At 52.6% G+C, this 21,781-nt stretch overlaps 10 protein-coding genes across 10 annotated transcripts; 6 read left to right on the top strand and 4 right to left on the bottom strand.

Moving 5' to 3' along the window:
- Window positions 1-96: 96 nt before the first annotated feature.
- On the bottom strand, window positions 97-2,228 carry KD926_010337 (putative G2/M phase checkpoint control protein Sum2; the record flags this gene model as incomplete). Its single annotated transcript, XM_053095815.1, has 4 exons — window positions 97-1,497; window positions 1,776-2,016; window positions 2,104-2,139; window positions 2,206-2,228. The coding sequence occupies 4 exons, from the start codon at window positions 2,226-2,228 to the stop codon at window positions 97-99; spliced, it is 1,701 nt and encodes a 566-aa protein (XP_052959995.1).
- A 381-nt stretch (window positions 2,229-2,609) lies between these two features.
- On the top strand, window positions 2,610-3,969 carry KD926_010336 (WD40 repeat domain-containing protein; the record flags this gene model as incomplete). The annotated part of the gene is made up of 4 exons (XM_053095814.1): window positions 2,610-2,650; window positions 2,722-2,887; window positions 2,981-3,646; window positions 3,715-3,969. 4 exons carry the CDS (start codon window positions 2,610-2,612, stop codon window positions 3,967-3,969), a joined length of 1,128 nt encoding a protein of 375 aa, XP_052959994.1.
- Window positions 3,970-4,478: 509 nt separating this feature from the next.
- On the top strand, window positions 4,479-5,445 carry KD926_010335 (SDR family oxidoreductase; the record flags this gene model as incomplete). The annotated part of the gene is made up of 2 exons (XM_053095813.1): window positions 4,479-4,917; window positions 5,045-5,445. The coding sequence occupies 2 exons, from the start codon at window positions 4,479-4,481 to the stop codon at window positions 5,443-5,445; spliced, it is 840 nt and encodes a 279-aa protein (XP_052959993.1).
- A 223-nt stretch (window positions 5,446-5,668) lies between these two features.
- Window positions 5,669-6,890, bottom strand: KD926_010334 (WD40 repeat domain-containing protein; the record flags this gene model as incomplete). The annotated part of the gene is made up of 4 exons (XM_053095811.1): window positions 5,669-5,704; window positions 5,765-6,116; window positions 6,179-6,556; window positions 6,637-6,890. The coding sequence occupies 4 exons, from the start codon at window positions 6,888-6,890 to the stop codon at window positions 5,669-5,671; spliced, it is 1,020 nt and encodes a 339-aa protein (XP_052959992.1).
- A 1,207-nt stretch (window positions 6,891-8,097) lies between these two features.
- Window positions 8,098-9,603, top strand: KD926_010333 (uncharacterized protein; the record flags this gene model as incomplete). Its single annotated transcript, XM_053095810.1, has 1 exon — window positions 8,098-9,603. The coding sequence occupies one exon, from the start codon at window positions 8,098-8,100 to the stop codon at window positions 9,601-9,603; it is 1,506 nt and encodes a 501-aa protein (XP_052959991.1).
- An 86-nt stretch (window positions 9,604-9,689) lies between these two features.
- Window positions 9,690-10,286, bottom strand: KD926_010332 (putative isochorismatase family hydrolase; the record flags this gene model as incomplete). Its single annotated transcript, XM_053095809.1, has 1 exon — window positions 9,690-10,286. One exon carries the CDS (start codon window positions 10,284-10,286, stop codon window positions 9,690-9,692), a length of 597 nt encoding a protein of 198 aa, XP_052959990.1.
- A 342-nt stretch (window positions 10,287-10,628) lies between these two features.
- On the top strand, window positions 10,629-11,882 carry KD926_010331 (transcription factor with C2H2 and Zn(2)-Cys(6) DNA binding domain; the record flags this gene model as incomplete). The annotated part of the gene is made up of 5 exons (XM_053095808.1): window positions 10,629-10,727; window positions 10,793-10,892; window positions 10,945-11,270; window positions 11,334-11,513; window positions 11,676-11,882. 5 exons carry the CDS (start codon window positions 10,629-10,631, stop codon window positions 11,880-11,882), a joined length of 912 nt encoding a protein of 303 aa, XP_052959989.1.
- A 129-nt stretch (window positions 11,883-12,011) lies between these two features.
- Window positions 12,012-12,860, bottom strand: KD926_010330 (MBL fold metallo-hydrolase; the record flags this gene model as incomplete). The annotated part of the gene is made up of 1 exon (XM_053095807.1): window positions 12,012-12,860. One exon carries the CDS (start codon window positions 12,858-12,860, stop codon window positions 12,012-12,014), a length of 849 nt encoding a protein of 282 aa, XP_052959988.1.
- Window positions 12,861-13,421: 561 nt separating this feature from the next.
- Window positions 13,422-19,924, top strand: KD926_010329 (uncharacterized protein; the record flags this gene model as incomplete). Its single annotated transcript, XM_053095806.1, has 12 exons — window positions 13,422-13,514; window positions 13,568-13,861; window positions 14,007-14,435; window positions 14,486-14,579; window positions 14,635-14,674; window positions 14,906-15,263; window positions 15,322-15,439; window positions 15,525-17,030; window positions 17,092-17,644; window positions 18,515-18,839; window positions 18,935-19,424; window positions 19,479-19,924. 12 exons carry the CDS (start codon window positions 13,422-13,424, stop codon window positions 19,922-19,924), a joined length of 4,746 nt encoding a protein of 1,581 aa, XP_052959987.1.
- Window positions 19,925-21,269: 1,345 nt separating this feature from the next.
- Window positions 21,270-21,713, top strand: KD926_010328 (uncharacterized protein; the record flags this gene model as incomplete). The annotated part of the gene is made up of 1 exon (XM_053095805.1): window positions 21,270-21,713. One exon carries the CDS (start codon window positions 21,270-21,272, stop codon window positions 21,711-21,713), a length of 444 nt encoding a protein of 147 aa, XP_052959986.1.
- Between the last annotated feature and the right edge of the window lie 68 nt (window positions 21,714-21,781).

The following is a 21,781-nucleotide window of genomic DNA, read 5'->3' as shown; positions in this document are numbered from 1 at the left end:
TTCACTTCCGGAGCGGGGACATATTCATCGCTAAGTGCATCATGTAAAAGCAAAAGAAATTGTAGGAGGGGAGAGAGAAGCATCATCGCAGGGACATTAGATCTGGGTGGGAACGCCGGTGGATTGAGAGACGCTGCGGCCACCTCGGATGCCACCGCGACCCCGACCATTGTAGCCGCGGCTGTAACCGCCACGACCACGACCATAGCCTCGGCCACGACCACGGCCACGGTAACCACCGCGATAGCCATCGACGCTACCTTGACCAAAGGTTTCGATGTTTCGCTTCTCTTCTTCGCCGCGCCATTCACGGCCACCAACGCGGCCCCCAGCTCCTTCTTCGCGGTCGCGAGCCTCGCTCGAGATGTTGTCAAAGAAAGAGCTGGTCCTGTTGTAGGGAGTGACGTCACCACTGACGCTGGCAGCTTCTGATCCGTCGCCGTCCGGGATCTGAGGCTCGGCCTCGTGGACTGGGGAGCCGGTGGCAATGGCCTCCTTGAGCAAGTCCTGTTTGTTGAACCTGGCATTGGCCGTCTGGAAATCGTAGTCCGTGTCGGGGACTTCGACCTTCTTGTTCTGTCCCTGGTAATGGGTACGATGACCGCCGCGTCCGCCGCGAGGGTGCTGATGACCACCACGCTGGGGACGAGCGCCATCGTAAGGCTTCATTTCAGCCATCTGCCGCGTCAAGTTATCGACGGGAACAGGCCCAGGCTTTTGCTGGGGAGCACCAGGTTGAGGCAGCTTTGCCATGGCGGCTGCAACCGCTGCAGTGGCCGCCCGAGTGGCTTCGGTAATCGCCGCCTGTGCCGAACCCTGAGGCGCATTATTGCCTGGGACTGCCGGAACATTGGGGACAGGTGCCTTGGTGGGGACTGCGATGGGAATGGCCGGAGGCACGCGACCGTTCCGTGGGCCAGTGGGCGGGACCTTGTTCATTCCGGCGGGCAAGCCCTGGACAGGAGCGGCGGATGCCTGCACAGCCTCGGCCACCGAAGGCTTAGATTCCACGGGAGGAGTAGGAGCCACCTGCGCCGGCGCGCCTGGTCCAGGTGTACCGTCACGACTCGCAGGCTTGCTCACGGGCTTGTCTCCGACTGGCAGCTCAGACGTTGTCTTGGGCACGTTCATAGGGCCACCGGGGACAGGTCCTTGACGCTGAGGCGGAGGCGTCCCGTGCTGGCCAAGAGGACCGATAGGCATCTGAGGGGGCGGGAACTGACCAGGACCCTGAGGAAAGCCTTGGCCTGGAGGGGGGAACCATCCCGGTGGGGCACCGTATGGCATGTTGGGGAATCCCGGTCCGGGGGGAAATCCAGGCGCTCCAAACCGTTGTCCATAGGGAGGATAGAATCCTTGGAACTGGGGAGGTTGAGGATAGCCAGGAGGAGCCGGACGAGGTGCCTGAGGCTGCTGAGGAGGTTGAGAGTGAGGAAGTCCCTGAGGGCTCGGACCTGGTGGTCCTTGTCCCGGTCCTGGTCCCGGTCGCGACATGCTCTATTTCACGGACAGTTAGCAAAACATCTTGACAATGGTTTCACTTTTTTTTTTCAACAGGTATTGAGCAAGGTGCCGAGTCCATGATCATATCAGAAGGAAGGCAACGGAAATATCCACATGGTTTTGCGCTCTCGGAACAGGTCTGTGTATTTACATCCGAAATATTTCATCATCAGATCATTTGGTGACCGACCAGGGGTCGATCGGTGGACTCGGGCAACCAGTCATGCAGGAATAGGTGGAAGCGAAAGATTCGCTAGGGAGGTATCACTCACTCCGAGAATAGCAGGATCATCTGGCACCTGAGGAGGCTCAGGCTGTGGGGCTTCCTTCTCCTCAGCGACACTAATGTCCTTCACATCACTACCACGGAACACAATGTACTCGTAGATGCTGTTCGAAGGGGGGATTTCCTCGGCGGGGCTACCGCGTCGGCCCTCGGTACCGAAAGAAACAACATTCTCGAGGGCTATTGTTGAAGCCTCGGGGTTGATCTCGTGTAAAGTACCAACATAGCTAGGGCAGTCAGGTCAGCAAGACAAGAACGACAGTTTGCAGAGAGCGATCGAACTCAAGCAGGAATGGAAAGTGAATTGAACTTACCGAATGTCACTCTTGGAGATCAGGTTGAACCGCTGACTGCCAGGTGTTAACTCCAGCCGAGCCGCACAAACCCTGGTTCAGACCAGTAGGCAGAAGACTGACCCTATTAAATGGTTCATATCCATGCTGACAGGGAGTGCTGCGCGTCAATCGCGCTGAGAGAGGGAGGAGGAAACAATGAGAGAGGGAAGAAAGGAAGAAGAAAAAAAGAGAAAGAAAACGCGAGAAAGGGAGGAAGAGGGAGAGAATAAATAGGAAGGGGAGGAAGTGAGAAAGGGAGAGAAGAAGAGAGAAGACGAAGCGAGGATTTTGTGGTGGAAAAGCTTGCGGGATACGGCGGACTGTAGGAGCTCCCCGCGCAGGTTGCCTGAAATTTCCGTCGTCATGGCTCCACTTGGGCTTTTCCTTCTTCCATCACCATTCAATACGATTTACACTCCCATAGTCTCGCTAGATCCAATTCAATTGACTTCTGTCCACTTCTCATCATTCCATCGGCAGTCACCATGCCTCAATCCTCCCATACCGATGATTTCTTTCAAACCACGTTCGTCTGATTGCTACCGCTTCTCTTCCTCCGGTTCGCGTCGCTGATATTTGCCCCTCCCTGGATTTCAGGGCCGCCCTCGACGAGCAGAAGCGAAGGGACGCCAAGTCTCGGAATACAAATGGATCCCCTATCAAGCTACAGAGTAAAATCCTGGCCGTCCAGTCTGATCCCGTGAATTCCGACGCCGTGTTCGTGGCCCAGAGTGGTGGCACCGTGAGGAAGGTTATACTTGAAGTAGGTGTGCCCGGTGTCCTGGCTTGATCTCTGGATGCCTCCGCGGGGTACTTGTAGCTAAAGTACCTTTGGTGCTTGTGTGTTTTTCTGTAGACAGGTGAAACGGCCGCCATTTACAAAGGACCCTCGGCTCCCATCACGAGTCTCTGCTTCAGCCCCGACGGTCGGACTTTGTTTGCCGGCTGCTGGGATAAATTGATTTGGAGCTGGGATGTGACTTCGAGGGAGCCTAAGCTAAAATATGAGGGCCATACCGATTTCGTAAAATCCGTCACCAGCGCCCGACTCAATGGCCGAGACGTTCTCATTTCCGGAGGGGCCGATGCTCAAATGCTGGTTTTCGATATCGCCACAGGGAAGCGTATTTCGGTGCTGAAAGGCCACGTCAAGGGAATCCAGGACCTCCAGGTGGACACCGTCTCGCTGGAGTCGGATTCCCAGGAACTGATCGTGTTCAGCGCCGGCAGTGACCGCGAAATCCGACAATTCGATATCTCTAACGGAAGTAAAGATCTCACCGGCACCGATGCTCTGCTGGCTCACGATACCAACGTCTACAAACTCTTCTTTGACCACGATGGCGATCTATGGACTGCGTCGGCGGATAAGACCACCAAATGCCTCGTGAGAGAAGATGGATGGAAGCCCAATCTCACACTCACTCACCCCGATTTTGTGCGAGATGTGGTTGTTTACGAACAGGGCGGATGGATCGTCACCGCTTGCAGGGATGAGGAGGTCCGAGTGTGGAACCGATCGGTGGGTGATCAATTGCCTCCTAATATTAAGTCTTAATGTATGGTCTTGCTAACATTACTGGGGATTAGACTGGAAAACTTCATCACACATTTTCGGGTCATTTCGAGGAAGTCACTGGACTTGCGCTCGTGGGGTCGACGGTGGTCAGCGTCAGTATCGATGCCACCATTCGACAGTGGTCCTTGAACCCCCAGGATATCCAGGCTGCGGTGGAAAGGGCTAAGAAGACCACGCCCGAAGAAGATGAACAACCACAGAATTCGGGGTCAATGCTGACGGAGGAAGAAGAGCGAGAATTGGCCGAGCTGATGGAAGAAGAGTGATGATTCTCTCTCTCTCTCTCTCTCTCTCTCTCTCTCTCTCTCTCTCTCTCTCTTCCCCAACGGCTCTAGCTACAGTAATAAAATAAGCAGTGACGGACAAGGGACAGGGATCCCTATAAAGACTGAAATTCAAGAGCAAACAAGCGATTAGTTCATGCAGGTCGTCCAGACTTAAGCTGCCGTCGTACCTTGGGCGTAACAAGAACTGCTTTTCCTGCGCGCATCGAAACTCCGATTCCCTGATGCAACGCCGTGAATGTCGACTGCAGTGCAATCCGCAGGTTGCAATATGAGCCAGCCCTCGCAGCTGAAGGGTCGTACAGACACGGTGACACAGCAGTCAAGCCATACCCGTAGAGACGCATCGCACGTCGGACAAGAAACCAATTGACTCCCCTACAACTACTTTATTAATTGACCAACCGACCTGAACAACGAAACCCCCTGAATTCCAGCGACCCAATCCTATCTATCTTGCCCTACCCTGCCCCGTCCTATCCTGCCCGGTCATGTCCCCGACCAAAACCATCCTCATCACCGGCTGTTCCGCCCACGGCATCGGCTCTGCTCTGGCTCTGGCTCTGGCGCAGAAGGGCCACCACGTTTTCGCCACTGCGCGCCATCCATCCAAGATACCCGTCTCCCTTTCCTCCCTCCCTAACGTCACCCCGCTGCAGCTAGATGTCACATCGACTACGTCTGCGTCGGAAGCCGCCAAGGCAGTCGAGGATCACGGAGCCGGACTGGACATCCTAGTAAATAATGCCGGGTCGGGATATACGATGCCGCTGTTGGACGCAGACCTGGAGACGGCGCAGCAGGTGTACGAGACGAATGTTTGGGGCGCGGTTCGTATTGTCCAGGCGTTCTCGGGCCTGTTGATCGAGAGGCGTGGGCGGGTGGTGAACGTATGCAGTGCTGATGCGGTGATGAATGCGCCTTGGGTTGGTGAGTATGCTTCCTTTTGATTTTCTCATTGTCTGAAGCTTGACGAGGTTTGATATTGCTTTGTTATGGTGACTGGGTCTTGCTTCTTTGTGCCTCGACTCATTGATTTCCCACTCTGGGTTTGTAGGGATATATAACTCCTCCAAATCCGCCCTGGCCACCCTCTCCGAAACCCTACGACTCGAGCTCGCGCCTCTCGGAGTCACGGTGGCCACCTTGATGGTCGGCGTCGTGCTGACCTCGTTCCACGGCAACGAACCGGAGTTCAACCTACTGGGTCCCTCGCGCTACTTAGCGATCAAGGATATCATCGCGCGCTGGGCAGCCGGGATGGCAGGACCGAAGGGATGTTCGATAGGGGCGTTCGCCGAATCGATTGTGGACGATGTGCTTGGGAACGAGAATTCGAAAGGAGCTGTCCTGTGGAGAGGCCCTGGATGTTTAGTGGCGAGGATTGTTTCGGCGGTGGTGCCGAGATTGATATCGGTGAGCTCTTGCACTGGTTCTACTGCTCTTACTACTGCCTAGAGGGCACTGCTGACGATGTTGTGCTCAGGATCGGATGGTATGTCATGGACATGGGCTGGATGCGTTGGTACAGCGGATTAAGAAATGAGACTTACTGGTCTTCTTGGTGATCACAATGGAGCGCTTTAATGTAGAAATATATTTGGCTATGAACAGAACAGGGGTTATCTACGAATACCACAGGCTTGCTTGTAAACATCATGACACAACCAGCATGTGAGCATTAACTGCTCTTTGGCCCCTGACTGATATCCCAAATCTGCTCTTCATGTTAGCCTCGCTTTCCGACCCAACTGACAGCTCAAGCCATTGCACATACCTCGATCATCGGCTTCGCATCCCGAGCTACCAAGGCTACGATCTTATTCTCCTCGACGAAAGCGAGCTTCCACACCGTGTGTGCAGTCTCATCGATCGTGGCGATGGTCTTGCCGCTCTCGATGTCACTCAGTAGAATTGAACCGCCGGCACTCACCAGGCTGGAACCGCGAACGTCAAAGGCTGCCACGGGGTCCTCGTGAGCCTTCAATTTGGAGACCAAACGCGCAGGGGTATAAAGCGACCAAACGTGCACGAAGCCCGCCGAATCGGCCGTGATCAGAGTTGAATCCTCCAAGATCCGGGCTCTACCAACGACACCGGCCGGCTCGTGAAGGATTTCGAGGCATTCCCTGTCAATACAACATTAACTATATGGATTCGCAATAAGCTACAAATTTCTTCTTCGACTTACCCGTTCTCAGCCCGCCAGATGCGCACGGTTTCATCAAGCCCTCCGGTGACAACCAACTCACCCTGAGAATCGACCGCTGCGCAGTAGATGGCCCCCTCGTGTCCTTCAAGTTTGTGCAGACGGGAGAAGTCCTTGGTGCTCCAGAGATACGCGACGCCGTCACTTCCGGCGGACACGAAGGCGTTTCCTAACGGGAAGACCGCGAGACCGCGAATGGTGCCGGAATGACCGTCCAAGACCTTCTTGCATTCGCCAGTCTGGGCATCCCAAACTCGAATCGTTGCGTCCCGGGACGCCGACAACAGGGTCTGCGTGCCGTCGAGGAAGCGAAGTACGCGCACGGTAGACGTATGGCCTTTTAAGATGGGGCCGGGCTCCCTGAAGGGTCGATCCCAATTCCTCTAATCAGTCTCCGGTACATGTATACAGATGCTGCAGGGACGTGAAGATCTATTTACCCTGTTGATAAGTTCCAGGTTTGGATGTCGGACTCGGTCCCTCCGCTGACGAGCAGATCGCCTTGCACGGCGGTCGACCAGACGGCGCCTTTGGAGCCTTTGAGAACGTGCTTCTTGTTGCCTTGGGTATCGTAGACGTGGATCTCGGAGTTATCTAAGGAGACGATAATGTAGGTTGGGGAGACCGAGAGATCTGTTACGAGGGCTGTACTGCCCGGGTCTGAGACGACGGGTTCAGAGAGGAGACGAGCCATGGTGTACGATTTCTCTGTTATTTTCTAAAACTTGAAGATGATAGAGTTGGAAGGATGAGATGACGAAACAGAAGACGGACCAGGGGCTTCTTATCTCTTAGATCGAATCTAACAGCCTAACACTACCAACACCGCCACATTATTGGGGTCAGGCAACGGGATAATCCATTCCTTTTAGCCTTGCAGCTCGTGATTGACTCAACACGATTCATTTGTCAAGTCAACGCGCCAAAGAGCAAACGGCATGCCGTTGTTTCCGTGTGAAAGGCACTGAGTTCATAGTGATGTTTTTGCGTCGGGGGAGTGGATTGACGTCACTCGGTGGGGACTCGATCCTCACGATTTGAATCATCTCAACTCTTCAACACGGGTTTCGTTTCCAGGTTCCTTTGGCACGATGGCTTGATCCTAGGGGATCCACATAAACAAGCTTGGGTGACAGAAGGGACTCGCCAGAATTAAGCATATGGAGTAGGGGACTTCATACCCCATACCCAGTCTCCTGCGTACGGAGTATCTTCTTTTGTTCCGTACTTGATTTTCACCCCAAACCCAATAGAAGAAGAAAAATGAAAAATGAAAAAGAACAGAAAGAATACTACCTACTACCCTCTCTTCAGAGGAGGTAGAAAAAACCCACCCGACAGTGCTGGGGTTCGATCGCGTGGGAGGACAACCTCCCGCCGCTGTCAGACCCCTGCACCATCGGGCAGGCCCATTCAACGTAATTGGGGTCTAGGCTGCTCATCTGTTTCATTTGGTAGTATTCTTCTGTCTCGTTGCTTGTTAGAGGTGTAGGAATCTCTAAAGACTAGAATTAAGAAAGAATAATAATAAAGACAGGAATAATGAAACCCTCTCTCTCAGGGAGGAAATAAAAAGGCCCCCTCCCTACCCGGTCGGTGCAGGGGATCGATCGCGGCGTAGGGGCTCAATATAGGGAGGAGGGCGCCCTCCCCCCCATAGCAAGACTCCTGCACCATCGGGTAGGGAGTATGAACGTCACATGGACATAGCTTGCTCATCTGTTTCCCTTTGGTAGACCATGACTCCCTTCATCTTCTTTCTCCCTCCAGAAGAATGACTGCGGAAACCCTAACTGACTGGCCGACCCACTAATTCGGCGACTTACCCGGTCAAGTCGCAGAATATCTAATGAATTTGTCCCCTCGACTCTGACCGAGACTAGCTGAACCTCAACTTCAATATGGAACCTAGTCAATTTAACCCGGCGGCGATTTCGTCGACTGCGGTGGCCTGCCTGAACTGTCGCGAGAAACACCTCAAATGTGACGGCAACATGTCCGGCTGTGGTCGATGCAGGACGCTGAATCTCTCCTGTTATTTTGTACCTTCTCGCCGCGGACGCAAATGTCGGCCGGGTCCGATCCCCAGTGACTCGTTACTGCCTGTCGAGTCACTCGGTGCTGTTGACACTGACTGCGGGATGGTCAGCAAACATCTCGTCGGCGTATACTACCTGCATTTTCATCAAGCACATCCATTTTTGGCCCCTCACGATGTGTTCCTCCAGTCTGCTCCGCCGGTTTACCTCGTCAGCCTGGTCGAATACATCGGTCTGCACTATCTGATCAGCGAGGTACCAGATCGCACGGTCTCTCTACGAGCAAACGTCGACGAAGCGGATCTCGGCATGGTCAAGGTCCAAGCCCTACTCCTTCTTTCCATCATTCTACACGCCCGCCTACATCCCATCGAAGCCAGAATATGCATGGCTCAGGCCATTCAATGCAGCCTCGAACTCGGTCTCCATTGTCGCGGGTTCTCGGATGCCTTGGAGACGCATGATCCTGTGCAAGCAGAGAGCGCGCGACGCACGTGGTGGGAGATATTTATCCTCGATACCCTCCTGGCTGCCGTGCAGGTCGAAGGATCGCTTCAATTTACTCTCGATATACCCGACGTGCCGCTGCCTTGTGAATCAGAGGACTACACGGGGTCTTTCTCGGGCGGCGGTTTGACCACGATCAGCGACTTGGACCGTCAAGCGTTACTTCATGACGACGCGGACTTATCCTCCTCGGCGTACCGCGTCGAAGCAGCGGTAATTCTGCGCAGATGTCTTCTCGCCGGCACCAGTCATACCTCGCAAGAGTCGATGGATGTCCTCGACGCGACTATCACCTCGTGGCTCCACCGCGTGCAGTCACGATGCTACAATCGCCCGCTCCTGCAACTCACCGGCGAACTAGAACAGATGACTTTCCAAGCGATGATGATTATGCATTGTGCCGCTATCTATCTAAATTTCCCCAGATCCTCGCTCCTGGCGTTTTTGCCCATTACAGGTCGAATCTTCTGTGCGAGTCCACCGAGTTTCTCCTCGATTACCCTCAACCCGCAGGTTCATACATCCAAGGTTGTCGCTGCGGCGACCGGACTCTCGAAGCTGGCTTCGCTGTCCCCTTCGGTTGTTGGACATACCCCATTCTTCGTGTGCACATTGGTTCTCAGCTCAGTGATTCAACTGGCTGTGTTATCGATAGAGGTTCCGCAGACGACGAGTGCAGTGCGTCCCTACCTGGGATTGAATATCGGGACATTGAAAGCGATGGAAAAGCTATGGGCTATTGCAGCCGTATCTATCGAGAGAATACGAAGCGTAACAAAGGAAGTGGAAGACGTGCTTACCGGTGGATGTTTTGCGAATCTCATTGAAGATGAGACTGCCCTGTTGGATTGTATGACATGATATGAAATTGCATATAATTCAAATAAAACTCAATATATACCTTTCACTTCCTAAGCAGACAACGTAAAAGACCAAGAGCCAATCCCTCATCCCTGAATCTCCGTCGCCGACACCACCGTCCCAAACGCATCATCCAACTCGCTCAGCACCGTCGAGACCAACTCCTCCGCCTTCACGCCAGGAATATCCCGATCCCCAACAGCCTCACTAGCCACCAAAACCTCATACCCCAACTCACTCCCCGCCCTCGCCGTCGTCGAAACACACACATGCGCCATATACCCGACCAACACGATCTTCTTCCCCACAGCCCCCAACCCCCCCAGATACGCATGCAAATCCGTCTGGGCAAACGAGCTCGGGAAATTCTTCGTCACCACCTTCTCGCCCGCCGCCGGCGTCAACTCCTCGAATTCCCGCGCCAGCTCGGTGCCGCTCGTGAACACCGGCGCGCCCGCCGGGGTCTCGTGCACCACGTGCACGATGTTCTTGCCGTCGTGCCCGCCGCGGCGGTAGCGGTTTAGCAGGTCGGAGATGACCTTGCGGCTGGCGGAGACATGCTCGACGGCGAGTTTTCCTTTTGCGTATTCGTTCTGCGCGTCGATGATGATCAGCGTCGAGTCTTGGGTGGTGGCGGTGGAGCGGGGGAGGCCGATGGTTTGGCGGAAGGAGAGGGGGGACATTTTGAATTTCTGGTGGGATTGATTGGCAAATATATGGGATTGAAGAGAAGTAGGTTTGAGAATGAGAACCAGAATGAGAATGACCAGCTAGAAAGAGGGAGGAAAGAAGGGTATTTATGATGCAATGCGGGGATGTATAGAGAAAGAAAGCGAGAAGAGAAGGTTATCTAATCGTCCCCACTGTGGGATGCCGGTGGGAGCCGGTGGGAGCCGATGTGATACCGGTGGTGGGATACCGGTGGGATATTCGCCCCTTCTACTTCTCTAGATATTAAACTCCTTCATGCTGACTGGACTTGAAATTCGTAATATGAGATTCTACTGTCGTCATCCCGCCTGCAAATGCAGCTACCTACGCAAGGAGCACCTTCGCCGACACGAAGCGCAGCATCGAGGCGAACGGTCCTCATGTCCGGTCTGCAACCGCGAGTTTTCTCGAAGGTATCTGACCTCATATATCCAAGTCGTGTGTGTTGAAAACCATTGACAAGGACTGACAAAATCAGCGATACTCTGCGCCGCCACATTCGACAAGACCACGCAGAGCAGGAACAAAACCACATCGTCCGCTCTGCGCAAGCCTGTCGACCGTGTCGGGGGGCGAAAGTGCGTTGTTGCGGTGGATACCCATGCCAGAATTGCGAATTAAAACACCTAGATTGTTCGTTCGACAATAATCGACCTGGCTCGAAAGACAAGGACGGGGACGATGAATCGCAACCGAGGACGGAGCCAGCGCAGTCATCGATTCTCGACCGACTTGGCGGCCCAGTCGATATACAACAACATGTGCGCATCTACTTCGCGAATTTCCACCCCGAATGGCCATTCTTGCATCGAGCGACCTTCAGCGTAGAGCATGAGCCTGCCTTGCTGTTGTACTCGGTCGTCATGATCGGGCTGTGGGCTAGTGGCGAGGATGCCAATCGGCAGATGGCGCTGGATTTGCATCGATGGCTGGGGACGTGTATAAGGGAACAACAAGTCAGTTGAGGAAGCTCATCAACTTATCACCTAGGCCCAAATTAGACTGACAGAATTGAGCAGACAACATGGGAATACCTCCCCAATCAATCTGACACACTTTCCTCAGCCTGGCCAATAGCCACATACCAGGGCATTCTCCTCTACCTCATCTTCTCCCTCATAATAGCACCGCAGCAAGCCCGCCCACTTACCCTCAGGATCCCACTCTTCACACCAGATTATCAAATCCTAACTGCCCTCGTAAGTACATGCCGCAGGCACCACGTATTCTCTTACCCGGCGATGCTCGGCCGATACCGTTCAATCGAGTCCGTGACGTGTATCTGGGTCGGAGTGGAAGAAATCAAGCGGTACGGGTTGGCACTGTATAAAGTGTCTAGACTATGCTGCTGCGCTTCTCAGATGGAAGAGGACCGTGCCAAGCTGCTACGATTATCTGATTTGCAGTTTCCGGAGCCGAATAGTAACCATCTATGGGAGGCGAGATCAAATCCAGAGCTTTCGTACTTGCTGGAGGGAATTAGGAGGGATGCGGATCCAGGGAGGAGTCAATCTAGGAGGTGGATATCTGAGTGCGAGGAGCTGCTTGGAGGCTGGGGATTGGAGTGATATTGGCACCCTTGGAAATTTCATTAAAACACCAGGATTTGATACAACGCATTGTGTCCATATAACCGAAGTCTAAACTTTTATGTCTATTTACTATCTCTTACATTTTGACGCCAAAGCACTGGTAGATCAAACAATCGAAGTCTCAACCCCGGGCACCAACCACCGCACTTTCTCCTGCACGCCTTCCTTCTCGAAAACCGCCAGCAGCTCCGCCTTATGCTCCGTGAAATGCTCCCACGATTCGAAATGAATCGGCACCATGATCTCCGCTCCCGTCGCCCTCATCAAATGCGCCGCCTGCTTCCCATCAAACGTAATCTGCAAGATACCGTTCGGATGCGAGAAGAGCGCATTTCCCAGATTCAGCACCGCCACCCAGATATTCCACCTATCTTTCATATCGGCCAACTCATCAATCCAGACCGTGTCGCCGGAGAAGTACACCGCATTCGGCAACCCATTCGGACCCTTCCCGAAAGATTCCGCCTCCAGGATGAACCCGGTGACTTCGCCGCCGGGGAAGTGCTTGCAGGGGGTACCGGTGATACGGAACTCCTTGCCGGCGATCTTCGCGGTGACGGTTTGCCACGGTTGAAGGCCGACGACGCCCGGGCGAGGCTGCAAGTTCTTGGCACCGTCGGGGGTCGTGAAGACGCGGCGGCCGTCGAGGAGTTGGCGGCCGAGGGGGTCGAGGTTATCGACGTGGTCTTCGTGGCTGAGCAGCACGGCGTCGATGGGAGGGAGATCGTGGAGTTGGAGGGCTGGGTCCTCGGTGCTGGTCAGGATACCTGCCGGGGGACGGCCTTTGAAGCCGAAGTCCTTCAGGTTTGGGGCCTTGGACCATCCGTCGTAGATGTATTGGGAGCCGCCGGGGCAGAAGACGGGGTCGGTGAGGAATCGGATACCGTCGATGTTGATGATCGCTGTGGCGGTGGTGACGTGGGTGATGGAGATGGTGCCTTGGAATGAAGACATGGTTGGTATGGATGATTGAGAGGATTGTAGCTCAAGATAGATTTCGATATTGATGATGATGCTTGACAATTCATGGAGAAGATCGGTCGTTTATATGGTTTTTGGATAGGCGCAATTTCGGCCTTGGTGGGTTCGGGTGGACGTCTCCCACCGGGACATTAATAAAATTGATGAAACAAGTGGATATAGGAATCAAGGTAACATAATAATTGATAAGCTCCTGACAAAGAGCAGACCGATGTCTCAGGAGATGTAGTTCTGAATAAGAAGAATTTAGGATTACATTTGCAGCTGTGGTGGATACGGCTCTTGGGATTCCGGTGGGAGATGCGCCGTGGGATGTGGGATAGAAGACAGGAGGCTCGATTGCCTTATTAATCGGCCAGAAAGGCTCGGGTCTATAAGGGATTAGTCTGTATTGATTTTATTAATAAAACCTCTTGTCTCGGAGGTCTTTTCTCCGATATTCTTTCCCTTTAACTGAGCGATCATCTCGTTTTCTCTTGCTTTTGGTCCCTGCCATTGGTATAAGACTGAGATCACTGCGAAGAGCTCCTGATCATGACATCCACCGATGCTATTGACGGAGGTTACGGATGGGTCATCGTGTTCGCAGTCTTCTGGAACAATGCCCACGTCTGGGGAATACTTTCCGTACGTAACTATCGTCCAACTGGAATGGCAACCCGCCAACTGACCAAGTATAGAGTTATGGTGTCTTTCTGGAATATTTCACCTCCCATTCCATATTCCCGCATAGTCGAGCTCTTGCCTTTGCCTTGATTGGAGGCTTGTCTGCTTCACAAGCTCTCGTGATATCGCCCTTGATTACAACGATTCACCGTCGCTTTGGCCTCAAGGCTACCATAGCTCTCGGTATCCTGTTTGAGACCGCAACTCTGTTGGGAGCATCCTGGAGCACAGCGATTTGGCAACTGTATCTCAGTCAAGGTGTCTGTTTTCGGCCTGCAGTATCTCTCGACAGCCGCCATCATTCCGCAGTGGTTCAGCAAGAGACGAAGTCTTGCGGCTGGTATCACAACAGCCGGAACTGGCACTAGCGGACTAGTATACTCGCTTGCAGCTCATGCCATGCTAGATAATATCGGTAGGGGCTGGTCATACCGAATTCTAGCGATCGTATAGCTCGTTGTGAACTCGATTTGTCTACTGCTTCTGCGTGATCGAAGCCCAACACACAATTCCGGAAGGCCAGGGCTGTCGATCAATTTCAAACTCGGAAAGAGATATGAGACACGGCTCTTTATCGCCTGGGGCCTTTTTAGCGTGATGGGGTTCATGGTGATTTGGTTTTCGCTGGCAACTTACGCTCGAAGCATCGGCCTGACTGCTACTCAAGGGTCGACTGTCACTGCCGTGATGAATATCGGACAGATGTTTGGGCGTCCTGCGGTAGGCTTTTTCAGTGACGGGGTTGGCAGATTGAATGTTACCACTTTTGCCTCGTTTACCAGCGGCGTATTATGTCTGCTGTTGTGGGTTTTTGCGAAGACATATGCCGCCCTCACCTGTTTCGCATTGTTTGCTGGGGTCTTGTTCGGCACATTCTGGACGGTGAGATGAGATTTTCGCCCATTCCAGGCGATTAGCTAACGGTATGGTAGGCTGTTGGTCCTTTGGTCGCCGAGGTTGTCGGGCTAGATGAGCTTCAGTCATGCTTGACGATTGCCTGGCTCGTCTGCTCTGTACCTGCAACATGTAAGTCATGCATTCTACGCTCTTGTAGATGTTTGTGGTACTGATTATCTCGCAGTCGGAGCGGCTATCGGACTGGAGCTTCGGACGGCCGGAGAGTTCGAGTATCTCCACACGCGGGGAACGGTCGAGGGGATGCGCTGCGTTCGATGGGGAGGATAGAGAAAGTCTAAGGGTCATCATATTAGAAATATGTACATACATGTACGGAGTACAAATGAAAGAGATGTGCACGCTGATATAATAATGCAACACGTGACCACACGGCCATCGATGACGCAGCAGACGCCGATCTCCCGGATGCGGGCCTTAACAGTTAACAGTCTCAGTCCAACCGTCTCTACTCCCGTCCAGCCCCGATCATTCCATCCATCCCACTTGTCCCCTCTCCAACTACCACTAGCTGCCTGCCTCGTGGTCCCTGGACTTCTCCCTATCCTCGGACTCTTTCCCACTGGTCGGCTGCGTCTCTTCTCAACTCATCACATTCACACCCCTCTTAGCCCCTCTTCGGTGGCCCTCGGATCGCGACCGAGCGATCTTGCCATTCATCGTTTCCCAGCAACTGAGATCCTAGCTTATTCCTCTTGCAGGATGGCTGCCCCGATGGACGTGCACTTGCATGCCGGTGGAACCGACGCGGAGCCCAAGCTGGTCAACCGACTGCACCATAGTCGATCCCCATATGTGAGCAGTCGTCCGACCCATCGCAATTTGTAGATGAATGACACTGATTGATCAAAAGGTCAGGGGCCACATGGATAATCCTGTAGCTTGGCAGTTATGGGATGCCGAGTCCATTGATTTGGCCCGGCGACATAACCGACTCATCTTTCTGAGCATCGGATACTCGGCCTGTCACTGTATGTCCTTTTTATCTGATTTTATTTCCCCCCCTTCAACCGCGACCAGTCAACATGGGTAGAATATTCAACTAATGTACGACAGGGTGTCATGTTATGGAAAAGGAATCGTTCATGTCGCCAGAAGTAGCGTCGATCTTGAACGAATCTTTTATTCCCATCAAGGTTGACCGTGAAGAGCGACCGGATATCGATGACGTCTACATGAATTACGTCCAAGCAACCACCGGCTCGGGCGGCTGGCCGCTGAATGTCTTTCTCACCCCAGACCTTGAACCGGTGTTTGGCGGCACCTACTGGCCGGGTCCCAGCTCTTCTAGCTTACCCGGAAATGAGACTATTGGGTTTGTCCATATCCTGGATAAGCTCCGAGAAGTCTGGGAAACCCAACAGCTACGGTGTCGTGAGAGCGCAAAAGAAATCACAAAACAGCTACGGGAGTTTGCCGAAGAAGGAACGCATACGCACCAAGGGGACCGACCGTCGGACGAGGACTTGGACATTGAACTTCTAGAGGAGGCTTATCAACACTTTGTTTCGCGATACGATTCCATACATGGAGGATTCTCCGGGTCGCCAAAATTTCCGACACCTACGAACTTGAGCTTCCTGCTCCGCCTGGGAACTTATCCAGCCGCCGTGTCAGATGTTGTTGGGCAGGAGGAATGCGAGAGGGCTACCGCGATGGCAGTCAATACGCTTATCAACATGGCGCGCGGGGGGATCCGAGACCACATAGGTCACGGTTTTGCACGTTACAGTGTCACGTCGAACTGGCTGTTGCCTCACTTTGAGAAAATGCTTTACGACCAAGCTCAGCTCTTGGACGTCTATGTGGATGCATTCAAAGTCACGCACAACCCCGAACTGCTGGGTGCTGTCTATGATTTGGCTACATACTTGACAAGTAGTCCCATTCAATCGCAAACGGGCGCATTCCACTCGTCCGAAGACGCCGACAGTCTTCCAACACCCAATGACACGGAGAAGCGAGAAGGCGCGTTCTATGTCTGGACCTTAAAAGAACTGACTCAGGTGCTTGGCCAGCGAGATGCGCAGGTGTGTGCTCGCCATTGGGGTGTTCTTCCTGACGGAAACATTGCCCCGGAAAATGACCCACACGACGAATTCATGAACCAAAATGTATTATCGGTCAAAGTGACGCCTAGCAAGCTGGCTCGAGATTTTGGACTCGGGGAGGATGAAGTCGTGAAAATCATTCGATCTGCTAAGCAGAAGCTCTGCGAATATCGGGAGAGAACCAGGGTGCGACCGGACCTGGACGACAAAGTCATTGTTGCGTGGAATGGTTTGGCCATTGGAGCACTCGCCAAATGCAGTGCACTTTTTGAACAGATTGAAAGCTCCAAGGCGCTCCAATGCCGGGATGCTGCAATCAAGGCAGCAAACTTCATCAAGAACACCCTTTTCGACAAACCTACCGGGAAACTCTGGCGTGTCTACCGCGATGGAGCGAGGGGCGACACCCCCGGATTTGCTGACGATTACGCCTATCTCATCTCTGGCTTGTTGGACTTGTACGAGACTACTTTTGATGACAGCTACCTGCAGTTTGCCGAGCAATTACAGAGTATGCCCTACCATACCCGTTTTACATCATTGATAGTCATCATTACTAACTGCTAGTGTAGAATTTCTGAATCAAGAATTCATGGCGTATGTCGGATCAACGCCAGCGGGGTACTACAGCACGCCTTCCACGCCAACACCAGGCATGCCCGGCCCTCTACTCAGATTAAAGACAGGAACCGAGTCGGCCACACCGTCCGTGAACGGCATCATTGCTCGCAACTTACTGCGCCTGGCTAACCTACTTGAAGACGAGGAGTATCGTACACTTTCGCGCCAAACGTGCCATTCGTTTGCCGTGGAAATTCTCCAGCATCCGTTCCTTTTTGTCGGCTTACTGGACGCGATCGTCGGCCTAGAAGCCGGGTCGCGCAACATCACAGGCGTGTTCAGCACTGCTACTATCACCACTGCACCTCAACCATCATCTAGTCTTCTCAGCAAATCTGAGGAGCCGACCTCCGTACGAGATTTACTTGTGCAAAAGATTCGGTCAGAAGCCGGGCCCGCGTTATCTACGTCAACGACCACGGCTTCTTTCCTTGATATCCGCCCGTCGCATGTGAGCGACTTTGTCGGCAATCCCTCCTTCTGGTTGAGGAGCCGAAACCCTCTGTTCAAAGATCTCAAGCCATCAGACCCAGCTAAGAATTATTTGCTTATTTGCGAAGGGGGAACATGCAGGGAGATGGATATATAATTGTTTGAATGCGTTTTTTGAACACAATGACTGATTCAATTGCAAACTGTGTAGTATGAAATACTCTCGTGCTCAGGTTGTATTTTGTTATTCCCTGGGGTTCCGACCCCCTTGTGTTGCTCGTGCTTTCCCTTATCCCTGCGGGTCGTTGGTATTGTTAGACTCTTTACCTGAGACAACCAACAACAGCTCAATCATAGCCCTTTATTCCAATGAACATAGACTCGTCTCTTCTTCCCTTGCCTTTAAGACTGCCGTTCAACAGGGAACAGTGCTACAGCACTTTCGATGGCTAGGGTGGGTATGCGGTGAGTCCCGCTTGGAAACGTTTCCTTCGAAATGAAGTATGCATCTTGCCCATGTCCACCTTCGCTCTATGGCAACTAATAGTCGATGTGCGATGCCACCTACAAGAAATTCCAGCATCGATATGTCGCAAATATTGAATATACATGGGCAAATATTCTAGGCTAGGATTCATGTCATTTAAATATGAAGTCATAATCGTGGGCAGGCACGACGGCAGTGATTCGGTTTCGAGTTTCGACTACAATTGATCGGGAAGAAGCCTAGAAAAGAAATTTAGTCCTGGTGCAAAGGATTCCTTCATTGAAATTAGCTAGTACGATCCACCCTCGTCAATCGCATCAGAATGCTTATTTTCTTTTCATTTCGTCCAGTTCAGGGGCCCTCGCTCAAGCAAGGGATGCCCAATAATGAAAGATAGCAGCCCCAAAGCAGTAACAATAAGAGTGAGAACACGTGCCTATTTCATACATCTATAGACCGAGCCTCTCCTTCCTAAGAGCCCGCCAGCTCAACGTTCCAACGATGAAGCCAAAGTATGCATTTACCGCCTCCTTCGGAAGTATTCTGCTCGCCTCTCCGACGTGGGGATTTTCCTGCGATCCTCGCGAAGTAATCACGAAAGACGTCTGTATTCTTGGAGGCGGTGCATCCGGAACCTTCGCAGTAGTGGAACTTCACGATCTTGGAAAGAGCGTGGCCGTGATTGAGGAGAAGCCCATTCTGGGCGGCCACACCAACACCTACATCGACTCTTTCGGCCGTGCCGTTGACTACGGGGTGGCCCAATACCAAAACCTCGAGGTAACCAGGAACTTCTTCCAGCGACTTCAGGTTCCAACTTCCCCCACGCCCCGTGGCGACCTCGGGGCGAAAGTGCCGTGTTCGATTTTGAGCAGCAGAAGCTGGTAGACGCAAGTATGCTCAACTCGTCGACAAGTCTGCAGGAAAGCGTCAACCGCTACCGGGAGCTTTTGGATGAGTACGCCTATCTCGACGAGGGTTATAATCTCCCGGACCCCGTCCCCGAGGATCTTCTTCTCCCCTTTGGCGAGTTTATCCAGAAACATAGGATCGAGGGAATCCTCCCCGTGGTGTGGGTCGCCATGGGCGATATCCTACATCTGCCCGCCATCTACGTGCTCAAACACATCGGGCCCGGAATGATCGATGCCAACTTCATCTGGACACAGAATTACAACCGCGAGATCTTGGACAACGCCTTGGATGTCCTTTGGGAAGAGGTATTTCTCTCCACCCGGGTTTCGTCGCTCGCGCGCGAGTCCCCTTCCAACGTCAGCGTCTGCTTGGACGGGCCCCAGGGACAAATTCTACTCCAGACCCAGAAGCTTCTGGTGTCCATCCCACCTCAGCTCGACAACCTACGCGGTTTTGATCTGACCAATCAGGAAATGACCCTATTCCGATAATTCCAGAACGTAGGCTACTACACCTCCCTGGTGCACATTCCCGGCCTGCCCTCCAACAAAACCGCCTACAAGAACCGCCATCCGGGGGCGGCATATGATCTAGCCCCTCTACCGGCCCCCTACCGGGCCATTGCCACCAAGATCCCTGATGTTTACCAGATGGAATACGGTGCGAACCACACGGTCTCCGAGGAATATGTGAAAGACGAGCTTTTGCGATCTGCACGGCGCCTGCAAGACGCGGTGGGTGACGAATCGGCCTCTCCTCCGGAATTTGTGCGGCTTGAGAGCCACACACCCTTCATAACGCACGTGTCTTCAGAGGCCATTCGCTCGGGGTTCTATCGGGATCTGAAATCCTTGCAGGGGCAGAGGAATACGTTCTGGACGGGTCAGCCTTCCACATTAACGAGTCGCCTCTCTTGTGGCGGTTTACGCAGGAAATCATTGAGAATATGATTGCAGAAGGACTGTGAGGAACTTATCTCTAATTAATGTACAAACTGAACTATATATGCCTGGACATAAGTTCGATTTCAAGCGATTATAACCTTTCTAATAATGATCTTTAGCATAACAGCCTGCAGTATACAAGTCCATACCTATTTGAATGTTTCTTATTATTCTTGATGTTTTCAAGAGATTTTCACCAAGAAAGCATTAAACCTGTCTAGATAAATAGACTCTGAATGCTCTAGTAGTAACAGTACTGCAGGTAACGACTGTTCGATTAAGTGCTATCCCATAGTATGGTGACGTCCCGTGGTAAGACAGCGAAGAAAGGCATACCAACGAACTTCTTTCACTTTGGTACTCAACCCCATTATCAGATGCATATCTTGAATCTGATATCATTTTTCCGTTGGCTTAAGCCCCTTGCTTTCAGAGCTGCATGCATGGCAACCAGGTCCCACAATGGTAAGGCTGACACAGTCCCTTGTCTTGCCCTTAGGGAGGCTCATTTTTGGGATTTTCTCAGACCGAAAGAGAAATGGGCTTCGGAAGCTGTGCATGTATGTTCTAATAGACTTTGACATCGGGTCCACCTCTGTGTGTCGGTGTCCAGCTTCGTCGACGGCGCCCTTTAGGTAGACTCGCATGAGAAGACGCAAAGGATATTGACCGAATTTTCAACCAAAAAGAACACCAAATAGAAATATTAATAAAAAATTGAAAGAGTCCAGGGCCAAAGAAAACCAAAAAAGGACACAAGAGCATGCCCAGTCTTTTCTTCTCTAGTTATGTGCTACTCCGTACTATATACTCTTATTCCCTCAGACAAATGAATAAATCATAGAATTCCATCCAACGTATTCAACATGTGAAATCATCTGGCAGGACTGTTTAGTTCTCGTCCATCTTCGACCGGAGACTACGAGGCCATGAAATCGGAAGCTGAAGAAGGACAGGCCTTGAATCATCAGCCATGTCCAGTCTGTGCCGTTCACTCTAGGGGTCGCCGACGGTCCATCTGTCGGGATACCATCCTCATAGTCTGCGTCTTCCTCATTACTTGGCGATGTTTCTTTCGTTTGCCACGACTTTCAGCTCGTACCTGAGCTCCACGAAGAATGAGGCGCTTCCAAACACCCTTTTCTATTGTAAACTGTTCTTTTATAGAATCCTCCACTGACCCGAACCTATACAACAGCCCCTATCCTCGATGAGGTTGAAATCCCATCCTTCACCATCATGATGAACGGGACTTTTTTATGGCTTTCCCTTCCTATCTGGCTCTCCCCCGTCTCAGTCCCCCATGTCATGCAATGCCATCCATGATACCCCTGGCTCATTGAAGACCCGAATGCAGGAGATTCATTGCGTCGGCATGCTCCGCGGGAAAGCTTTCACCGAGTACCCCGTCTACACGCCCAAGAAGCACCGACACGACGAAGGCCCTAAAAGCTGGATCCACCTCGGCCACTGCGCCGACATGCTGGTCCAATTCATCCTCTGCAACGCGGGCCCGGCGATATTCACCATGTCGTACGTGGAGCACCAGGAGGAACCTTGGCCGGACTTCAACATCAACCGCCAGTGTCGGCATTATGGGGCACTGATGGAGTGGGCGAAGAGCAGGGAGATCGGCAGGGAGAAAAGGAAGGCAGGGCCGCCGAAGCCTAAGGATTCGCATGTGTGGCCAAATCCGATGTGGCAGTTCAAGAATGGGACTTTGGATTTTGAGTTGGGGATACCGGTTGGGCATCACCATCAGGGAGAGGGAATACCGGAGTTGTACACGATCTAACATGATCTGACATGGTCTGGTCCTTTATTTAGAGGAAATGAGAAAAGTGAACAGATTACTTTATAGTG

The sequence above is a fragment of the Aspergillus affinis genome (assembly GCF_023601865.1).
Source record: "Aspergillus affinis strain CMG 70 chromosome Unknown NODE_7_length_541545_cov_85_609384, whole genome shotgun sequence".
NCBI lineage: Eukaryota > Fungi > Ascomycota > Eurotiomycetes > Eurotiales > Aspergillaceae > Aspergillus > Aspergillus affinis.
The sequence above is the reverse complement of the archived record's forward strand: the minus strand, read 5'-3'. Positions and strand labels throughout refer to the sequence as shown.